The sequence below is a fragment of the Urtica dioica genome, chromosome 7 (assembly GCF_054948205.1).
Source record: "Urtica dioica subsp. dioica isolate 48M chromosome 7, U.dioica_male_clone48M_v1_H2, whole genome shotgun sequence".
Lineage (NCBI taxonomy): Eukaryota > Viridiplantae > Streptophyta > Magnoliopsida > Rosales > Urticaceae > Urtica > Urtica dioica.
In genome coordinates, this window is record NC_142762.1 from 22,942,711 (window position 1) to 22,954,081 (window position 11,371).

At 35.5% G+C, this 11,371-nt stretch overlaps 1 protein-coding gene across 1 annotated transcript; it reads right to left on the bottom strand.

The window, feature by feature from the left end:
• Positions 1-9,184: 9,184 nt before the first annotated feature.
• Positions 9,185-9,988, bottom strand: LOC149390450 (heavy metal-associated isoprenylated plant protein 2-like). Its single transcript, XM_089620984.1, has 3 exons — positions 9,852-9,988; positions 9,670-9,745; positions 9,185-9,596 (listed from the first exon to the last, which is right to left on the bottom strand). Exons 1-3 carry the CDS (start codon positions 9,864-9,866, stop codon positions 9,355-9,357), a joined length of 333 nt encoding a protein of 110 aa, XP_089477110.1. The 5' UTR covers positions 9,867-9,988; the 3' UTR covers positions 9,185-9,354.
• Positions 9,989-11,371: the final 1,383 nt, after the last annotated feature.

Sequence of the window (11,371 nt, forward strand, 5' to 3'; positions counted from 1 at the left end):
CATACGTTGAATCCTGTCCCTCTTATCCCGAGCGGGGAGATGAGCTTGATACTTAGCGATTACGCTTTTATACTTTTTTTGTGGCGGCGAATGACTCACCTTGTCCTTAATCATGTAGGTACTCCTATGTAGCTGGGGGGGTGTGAGTGTTGACATTACGGAGCTCGCCCTGGACACTGACCACATGGGCCGATAGAGCCGTGTTCGCTTCCTCGAGCTCAATAACCTGGCATTTGAGCTCATCAATTTGAGTTACGGATATATTCCGATCGCGTCATTTTCCCTCCATATTAGCACAAGAGTTTTGAAGTTCCACCTCCATGTCTTTGGAGGCATGTTGTTCGACCGCGGCCTCCTTGAGTTCGGCCTCTTTTTGGGTGAGATCAGTCTCATACTTCTTGATCTTCTCATTCATCAAAGCAATGTCAGCAAAGAGCACCATACACACGCTCAAGCAACTTTGACCTCTGACTGACCTACCTTTCAGCTTCGCAGACCTTTTGTTAAGGGGTGTAAACGCCCTTGTTCATCTCGCTCACGAACTAAACACATAAAAAATCTATATACTAAGGTCATTTTTTTCAACCAATTTACCGTTGTGATAGCACTAGACATGCCCTGATAAGAATTTGCCCAAAGGAATGGCGGGATATTGAATTTTTCGAACTAAGAAGGCCGACGAAGCGGATCACGACCTTGTTATGCTTCAGGTTCTAGACTGAGTTCGAACCGATCGAAGAAGGCCATGACGAGGTCAGCGAGCTGATCTTCAAAGAAACCCGCGCGACGGAGGCACATCCTGAATGCCCCAACTTGAAGGGGTCAGACCCAACACGCACTGGGGCCGTGCCCTTTGCCTTCTCATCCTCCTTCTTTTTCTTCTTCTTCCTTTCCTTTATGCTTTCTTCTTTTTCTTCCTTATGTTTTTCGTTCTCATGTTCATATTCTTTTTCTTTCTCTCACTTTTCTACCTCGATCACTTCATCCTCTTTGTACTTGCCTTTCTTCCCTTTTGACTTCTTGTCGACGAAATGACTTCTTCCAAAATCGACCTCGTGGAAGTGTCTTTCCTATTTAGCACAAGCCTAGAGTGAACCTTTGACGCTGAAGCCTCATCATAAACCTCAAGGGAAGCGTTCTCCAACGTCTTTGTCATCTCGGTAGTAGGGTAGACCGAACTGTCCCCACCCTAGCGGGTGTGCCCGAAGTCTGGACGAATTTGCCAGTCTTAGGTGAGATTACCTTCGTGGGCTTGGGATGGGGAACAGAGCCTTCACCACCACGGAAGACGAGCTCTTCTAAGCCGCCTTCTTTGCCTGTTTGGCTATTTTCTTGTCAACCATGTAGTCGATGTCATCCTCCATATGATTGCTTGCGCTATGTTTAACTGCAAAAGAAAACTATTGGTTCCTTCTATAGCATGGTCTTAGTTTGGCAAACTATGTATTCTGAGTTGTTCAAGACGATGATGTAACTACTTGTTGAAGAATTAGGTTGTACAAGACAGGTGGCAGTCTACGCGAACTGAACTAAAAACATAATATTTTTAGTTACGATTTTTATGGAGATACGATCGAATTTAGTTTCTTGATCGATTTAATTCACGGAGATCTACATCGACAATTGGTTTAAGATAGCTTGCTACTGTTGTGCTTTATTTGTACACTGTTTGTGAGTATGTATGTTTACGTTGATACGCTGAGAAGATCTTCAAGAGATGATCGTGCGATCTTTGGGAGGAAGAGTTGCGCGAAAGTGAGAAGGAGTCTCAGATCTGAGGTGAGCTCAGATTGCAGTTCATCGAAGATCAGAGGAGACGATTGTTTGAGAGGAAGTATGCAAACTTGAGTCCATGTACCGTTAATTATTATAGTGAATTGCTTTTCACCACTGAAAGTATGCAATTTCGACCCCGATTGTACTCATTTGATCAATATTCAATAAAAAAAACATCTCTTTGATTCGTTATTTATTTGTGCTAGTATCTTTTTTATTATTTCGTTACAAATTAGTTTTATTCAATTCTTATACGATGAATTCTTGAGATCCATATAAATACAAATAAATCAAAACATCAAATATAGTATATAGTTCTCGAGATTGTTGAGAAACCAAATCCGACATCAGCAACTAATAGCCCAATAACCCACCCGCTTTTTAAAAAATAATAAAGCTTCGTTTTATAAAGAAAATAGCTCATCAGACCTAATAACATATTTTCTTTATATAATAAAAGATTAATTACCTTTGTTCTTCAGTTGATTCTTTGTCCCCAAATCCATAAGAGTCTAAAAAAAATTGTTTTTTTTAGAGAAACATTATCAAAAGGGCTCAAGTTTGCTGTAAATAAATCGAATTAATTCAACTCCAACGATGAGGGGCAATGAAGATGATCGGGAATCGATTCCCAACCTTGTTCCCAGCGCCTCTGCTCTCGAAAAAAAATCTCTATACAAAACTCTGAAATTGAAGATGTAGTTTTTTTTCAACCAATAGATGAGAGCATAACAGAGATCGAAGATGTGGATGGAGATGAACCGCCGGCGAAGGAGACATCTTCATCGCCTCGTCTTTCTTGTTGCACTGGCGAGAAATTTTGGAATGACGCCGTGCCTTCGAGTCCGGCGGGTCTCCAGTGGCGGGGATAGTCGGAGAGGAGAAATGAATCCGATGGGAGCGAATCCAAGCCATCGCCCAACTTACCACCTAAACCAACAACCAGACCACCGCCACAAACTTCATCAACGCCGCCATAATTACCACAAACCCCTCCGCCAACCACACCTTCTCAGCCCAATGCTAACCCACCCCCTCCGACGCCGACGAAAAAAATATCCATTGAGAAAAAAAATCTGAAATTAATTGATGATTTGTATGATATCCTATACTTGTATGTCTAATATCGTGTCATTCGTTATATGTGTGTGTTTATATATATATATATATATATATATATATATATATATATATATATTTAAGGTTTTATATGTGTGTTTGTGTCAAGGATTTAAAAACCGGGGGAACCGGACGGGAACCGGTCCGGTTCCCCCTTTTTGGAGCTCCCCGGCACCGGAACCACCAAAACCGGAACTTTCCGGTGGTTCCGGGAAAACCGTCGCGACCTAGACCATTTTTGTCAGCTTTCCGACCGGATCCCGCCGTCCCGCCCATTTCCCGACGCGACGAAGGCCAAATCTTCCCAGATCCCGCCGGTAACCCCTTTCCCGGTCCACTTCCCGGCCAAATTTTATTTTTTGATGATTTTGAGTTTAAAACTTGAAATTTCTTGATAATTTTTGAAGATTAAGTATAAATTGATAGTTGTGAACTTAAATGTAGTGTTGATTTAAGGTTTGTGTTCATGATTCTAATTTTTTGTAATTAATCCGAATTATTTGGTAATTTTTTGATTATTTAGTGATGATTAAGGTTATGATGAAGTGGTTTATTGATTTATGAAGATATTTTGTGACTTGTTTTTAATTTTAGAAATTTTGTGTTGATGTTTGTAATTTTTTTGGATTTAATCCGAATTATTTGATAATTTTGTGATTAGTTAGTGATGATTAAGGTTATGATGAACTTGTTTATTGATTTATGAATAAATTTGTGACTTGTTTTTAATTTTAGAAATTTTGTGTTGATGTTTGTAATTTTTTTGGATTTAATCCGAATTATTTGATAATTTTGTGATTAGTTAGTGATGATTAAGGTTATGATGAACTTGTTTATTGATTTATGAAGAAAATTTTGTGACTTGTTTTATCCTACGTACTTTGTATGTTTTTTTTGTATATTTCTTTTATGAATTCCCCTCGGTAAATACCGGTATTTTACGGTATTCCTCTACGGTAACGGTAAGTTCAACGGTACCGGTTTCCTTTTTTTTTCTCGCTTCCCCCGGTATTCCTTTACGGTACGGGCGGTTACCAGTAAATTCGAAGGCTCGGAACGATAACGGTAACGGTATTTCGATCCTTGGTTTGTGTATAGGAGGATTTTTTTTTTTTACTTTTATATTACTTTTGTTTTCATTTTTAAATTTTATCATGAGATTGCGAATTTTCCCATATTTAAAAGTCATATATCACATGACGGTTTGACTAAAAAAATTAGGAGAATGACTACATTTAACCTAATGAATAATTACAAGGTGTCAGATACTATTTTTGAATTTATTGGGGCATGCCGTTACACACGTCAGAGATGAGGGCGTAAAAGTGTAATTAGTCCTAAAATGAAATTATGACTAGAATCTTAAAAGAAGCTGAAAGATTGACTAGCTGTAACAAATTTTCATTTAAAAATAATAACATTATGAAACAAATAATAAATTATTAAAAAAGCATATATAATGTTTCTTTATTATATAATCATATCATAATTCAATCTAGATATTTGAATTTCTTGACCAAAAATCTAACCATCTAAATTTAAAAATAATAATATAAAAAATTAGCCTAATAAGCCACCGAATGTCTAAGAATTGCTAGATATGCAACTTTTTGTAAATTATTTGTAAAATAGCCACCTCAACTTGTTTACGGCACTAAAAAAAACAAAAATAACTATAAACATTCCTGCCTATTTTGGATTTTTTTTTTTTTTGTCTTTTTGAGTACCGTAAAGAAGTTGAGGTGGCTATTTACAGAAAATTAACAAAAAATTGGTTAGTATACAAAACGCTCTAAGTCAAATGGCTATAAAGCTAAAAGACCCTGATAATATTATGAAATAAATAGTAAATTACTTTAAAAAAAAATAAAACATGTATCCTCACGTCTCTTTACATTGTTATATGACAAATCAATCTAGATCATTGAATTTCTTTAAACAAGATCTAATCATTGCATAGTATTATCGCATCATGTCTCTTTGCATCATTACATAATGACAAATTGATCTAAACCATGGGTTGAAATCTCGCGCGAGATGGACGTATCTCGCGCGAGTTCTCGTTTCTCGTAGAAGCGCGAGAGCAAGATGAATATCTCTCGCGAGTTGTATAAATCTCGCAATTTCTCGCACATCTCGCAGCTTATCAGAGAAAAAAAAAATTAAACTGTCTTTTTGGGCCCGTCAACAAGCCCAAATGACTTAAAAAAGCAAGCCCAAATTATAAAACTGTGTCATACACACTCAAGGTATTTATAGCAGTGTCAATATTAAAAAAGTACAACTTACTTTCGATGTGGGATTTTTTGTAATGTGATGAATGCCACACAAGTCCTTGTAGGAAAAGTTGCTTTTTTGAAACCTGTAAAGAGAATACAACTTGCTATTTCTAATACACGTTTTTGAAATAGAATATACTTGCTTTTTTTTTCTTTGTCAAACACATAGTCACATACTATCTAAATATAATAATATGAGTAAAAAAAATACATTCAGTACAAAAAAATATATGTTTTTCCTTATACAATTAAACTTTAAATAATATATATATATTTATCTGGCATATTTTTTTTCCTACAATTGTCATTTAATTTTTTTTATCAATTATTAAGAAAAGAAAAAAAAAAGGCAAATGTATGTTTTATTTTATGTAATTAATTTAGTTTTGGATTTGTATTATAATAGTGCAAAGTGTAAATGGAAATATGTCTATGTATAAATATTCTATGTTAAATTTTTTTTTTTGTATACATGAAAATTGAAAAGTATTTTTTTAAAATTTATTTATTGTTCAAATACCCTGCGGAATACCATTTTTTTTGCGGTATACCCCGCGAAAGGCGGTTTACCACGCGGTACGAGATACCCCGAACGTTCATCAAATACCGCAGAATACCATGGTACGGGACGTGATACCCCCAAAATTCGAAGTGCGGTACGACCGCGAGATGCGAGATTTCAATCATTGATCTAAACCATTATAAGTCCCACCCTCAAGTTGATTTGTATTTAGAATTACTGCTAGGGGGACATGGTATATTACATTAGTACAAAATGTTTGTTTACAAACAGTAAGCTCTTAGAGGCTACTTGTTGCTTCTAATATACTTATTGGGATTTTTTAAAAATCAACTTCAGTTTGATTTTTTGTAATGCATTTAAAAGCAAGTAATCAGTTTTAAGTTATTCAAATATATATATATATATATATATATATATATATATATATATATATATATATAATTTAGGCGGTTTAATGTTCTCTTATTTTTTCAAATGACGATATTAGAAGCATCTCGTTGCTTCTCATGTCACTTATAAAAATGGACGTTGTAGATTTTTAGCAAAAAATAAGTTATAAAATTGGAATGTAGCCAACGTTTAGGAAAATGGGCAATGATAATTATATTTGACTTAAATATCCTCATTAAACATGTTATAATTAACAAAAAAAATGTAAATAATTAAAAAAAATTGAAAATTAATGACAATGAGCCTATTTTTGAAGCTCTCCTCGCCACAAATCCGTAAGATTTGGAATTACCCAATTTCGAGTTCATATGAAGAAGATATGTATTTTTGAAGTTTTGATGAGGAAAAAAAACTGTATGAGAGAGTATGTGTTTTAGACGCACTGTAGCAAAAAAAAAAATGATTTAAACAAATGACAAAATGAAAAATTCAAATGAGTTATTCAAGTGCCACATCGGCTATATCTCAAACGTTACGTTTATAATGGCTTTGTTAGTTACAAATTTTTATAACAATTACGTTAGATTTGATTTAAAATCATCCACCTCCTCACTTCCTTGTTCACTTCCCGACCCAAGCCACCCCAAACACAACCTCAAAACCCATACCCGTGCTATCACAAATTTTACCCTAGCCTCGACCTAACCCACACCAAAAACCACCTCACTCCCCTACCCATCCCTTCCCGTCCCACTCCCTGAACCAACCCTACCCTGAATCCATCTTGGATCCATTTTAGCCCCCAAATCCTGCCCCAATGAATTTCTCACTCCTCGATCTATCTCTAACCCATGCAAGAACATACCCCTTGACCCACCTCGAAGGCTATCAAACAAATTCCTTAACCTATCGCTAAAACCAACACACCACAAACGCACCACATGAACCCTTACCATCTCTTCTCCTATCTTACCCTGCCCTCCCCAACTAACGACAACCCTACCACTTGACAATATGACTGAATCTTGCAATGATCGAACCCTACCTCAGTCCCCGAACGACAACTACACCCCAAACCATGGCCACATTTTAAATCATGACTACCACACCGAACCCAAACCCCAACCCTAAGATAATACTAAATAATATTTTTAAGTTCTGTTCTAGTTATATTTTCATCCTTGTCGACGCCTTCCCGACACACTAATCATTGTTCTGACGTTTGCTCCTTCCACGACGCATTGTGTTCATCCGATTTTGGTAAGCCATTTAGTAAATTGAATTGTTAATTCTTAGATAATGTATTTTAGTTAGCATTTTAATATAAATGAGTATTTAAAACAATCTCGGAAGAGATATAATTATGTTAATTCGATTTTGGTAAGCCATTTAGTAAATTGAACTGTTAATTCTTAGATAATGAATTTTAGTTAGCATTTTACTAAATGAGTATTTAAAACAATCTCGGAAGATATATAATTATGGAATAAAAACACCTAGTCCCTCGAAAAAGGACAACTGTTGGCGGAAAACGAAAAAAGGGAAATCATTTCCCTACCTCTTTAAGGGACACCCGAGCTCTCAGCCTTCGCCACCCAAGAGCGAGGCGAAGATTACCCAGATGCGGTCTCGTTATGATAAAGTGAGGACATACCTCCATAGGCAAGCCCTCATTTTTGTAGGGCACGCGAAACCTGGCGAGGCACACTATAGCGAGACCACGCTCGCCTAATCGAGCCATCGCCACACCATGGCGAGGTCATGCTCGCCTAGACAATCCATCACCCCAAGAGCATGAAATTCTCGGCGGGGCTTTGCCACACCAAGGCGAGGTCGTGCTTGTCGAGACGAGCCCTCACTGGCCAATTAAGGGGGTGCTACCATTGGCAATGTCTTGTTACACCATGGCGAGGCCATTCACCTCAGCGACTCCTTGTTCGCATTAATTAGGCCACTGGGATAGTATACCGATTGACAATACACGTGTCTCGTAGAATTTAGTCGGGTCAATGGACCATGGTTTAAAAAAATGAATATTTTATTTATTATTCGATCACCATAAAGATGTGTACATTAGACATTACATATATATACAACTCTACTATATCTCATTATGGACGGGATTTGATAAACCTTAACTCAAATGACGAAGCCAATGTCAAGTGAAACGACATCCAGTCACACTTTATGTATTGGGTTGAGACTTCCCTAAGTTTGTTGGGCATCATCTCCAACAATACTTAAATAGAGTACTTGCGCAAATACATTGTGTGAAGGCGGTAGTTTCAAGAATAACTTATATTTTCAAATCTTTCAAAAATAGCTTCTTTTTGTGATTTTACCTTTATTCAAATAAATTAGTAAACATAGAAAAAAAAACTAAGAGAAAAATTACAATATAAAAAGAGGTATCTATGTGATTACTAATTTGGACTAGTGATAATCTCATAAATATCTCGACTGAGAGGTCATTTGGACTAGTGATAATCTCATAAATATCTCGACTGAGAGGTCTTGGGTTCAAGCTTCATTGGTTAAAAAGAGGTATCTTAAATTATGTAGTCTTTGTCAATAGGGTTACTTACACTTGCATTGTTAATATATTATATAATTTTGACCAATATGGCAACTTCTCCAAAAAAAAGTATCTATAAGATAAAAAAAATTAATAAAGTATTCGAAATATAAATTAGAAATAAATAAGTACCAATGTAACATCCTCTATCAAAATACCAAATCGGAACACTTCTATATAATAGCTTCAATCATGAACTAGTAATTGAAATTGGCCTTTTCAGGCAGGACCACCCTGGTCACTAGATATTTTTAATGCATATACATTACATATAATGCTAGTCAACTAGTAACAATATTTTATATCGTCAACTAAGCGTACGAATTTGGGTTTTCAATCTTTTTTCCACTATTGTGTATAATGGTATAGTTTACGCGGACTTTGGTATTTATCAAGATGAGTAGATGAGATCGATTGTAACGATCACCACGCAATTAAAGTTTATTTTATTTAGAGGATGGAGAAGAAGTACAAACACAAATTTAAATTTCAAAAAAAAAAAAAAAATTCCGGGACAGATAATTGCACAAACAAAATAACAAACCTCAAATTGATACCATTATTTACTTACACATTTTGCTCAATAAAACAATCTATATACGCATCAATATTATGTGATCTTTATAGTGCAGATACAAATTAAGAAGTAAATAATTGTCCTACATGATCCGAATTCCGAGATTCGTTCCTCGTTAAACAATAGTGCAGCTTGGTCCTTGATCATAGACATATGACACGTATTTGCGGTCATACTGGGGATAGTGACAGATAATCGGTATGATCGGCTTAGGCTCGGGAGGCTTTGGTGGTCCAACAGTGACAATCTGTGCGCATTTGCCGGCCTTGGAAAGTGCCTGCACCACCATGACCGGGTCAACGACCCCGATTACAGTCAAGGTCCCTTTCTCGGCATCGGCGGTGACTTGATTTATACCTATATGATCAATACACAACGAAATTTAGGGATTTTCTCTTGGAATATTTTGACACAATATTATACGACGGACCTTCAAGCTTCGTGACGGTCTTTAGTACATTCTTCTTGCAGCGTCCACAATGGATGTTTACTTTTAGCACGGTTTTCTGGGCATACGAATTAAGTACGAAATGGAGATATCTCTTAATTAGTAATTTACCCAGCAAATTTTGAAATTAATAACGACGTATATGAAATTATTTAAACACGTACCTTTGCTTCGGTCATAATTTGGGAATAGCTTTATGAGAGAAGTGAGTTCCGGAAGAAAATGATTGAGATCGTTTAGTGGATTTAGGATTTAGTTGCATGAAGAAAAGAAAGTTGCCTATATATAGCCATTAACATTGGTCAGTAGTTCGCAATCATATAACTATCAAACGCGTATATGTAGGTCCATACATATGAAGCAAAACAGTTGAAATATGTTTATAGTAGATCAGATTGTGACAGGAAGAAAAAAGAACAAAAAGTTATTATTTCCGTTAGACTTTGACCGGGTATGTAACGTATCACGAGAGTTTTTGTTCATAATAAACAAGTTTATGCAATTGGGGAAACTTATATTGCACCTCTTTCCTCGAATTGAGGTCTCATGTCACTATTTCATTGTTTATGTATATATACGTTCGTCATGGTTTTATGTATTATATGGATATCAAATATGTGTCATGTTGACATTTTCTTGTCACGGTAAGTAGATACAATTATTAGCAGGCCTCAAGTTTGACCAAAATTTTAACAATTCTAAGAATATAAGTCGAGGCAGCTCATGTGTAGGTTCGTCAAATATATATATATATATATATATATATATATATATATATATATATATATATATATATATTGATCGACAAAAAAATTGGAACAATTGTGTAAAGAAATTCATTGGAAATTGTTACGTTATTATTGATGCATAAATCTGAATGTATCTAATAATGTTCTAAGCATATAAAAACAATAATCTAGTTTTTTTTTTCTTTTCATAACAGCGATGGAAAAAGTCGATCTCTCCATTAGAGATTTTTAAGAAAAGTTACAGGGTTCGTTTACTCCCCTGCCTATCCTATTCTGAATATGATGAAGTGCTCTTATGATTGCAGTTTAATAATATAATTAAACTTGTCAATAAATAGAAAAGAAATTGATAACTCAGTTCGACTAATCATGCTTATGTGTTGAGAGATGATATTCCCGGTGAAAAGAGAACTTCATTAAACGGTAGAATAAATACATCATGGACAACTTTGAATGATCATCTTTCAAATTATCTAGACTTGAAACACTACCTATGTGAATTATTATTCAGGTTCCCCCGAATGTGAGATCTCCTCACTTTTCACTCAACTCACTCACCAAGTGGTTGATCAACGTTTATAACAACAGGCGTTCTACAATGTTGGCATTGGTGCCCACAAGAAGAGTTGTAGTCATAACTTATATAAATTTGATGTAGTAAAGTCTTACGAAGACTCTTGCTTGTAACTGCTGAATAATTAATAGTTGAAACTTTCATTCATTCTTCCTTGTTTGTTTGAAGCTTTATGATAAACCTCAGTCTTTAGTCCTTAAACAAACCTAACAACAAATGAAGAGTCAAATATAGATTTGCATGAACAAACTCTTCATGGTTTTTGCTTAAAACAACATATTCACAATCTAAGGATCAAAGGGCTATTGATCTCAATATGATTATTAGGAGAACCTATGATATCTGGTTATGAGACATAGAA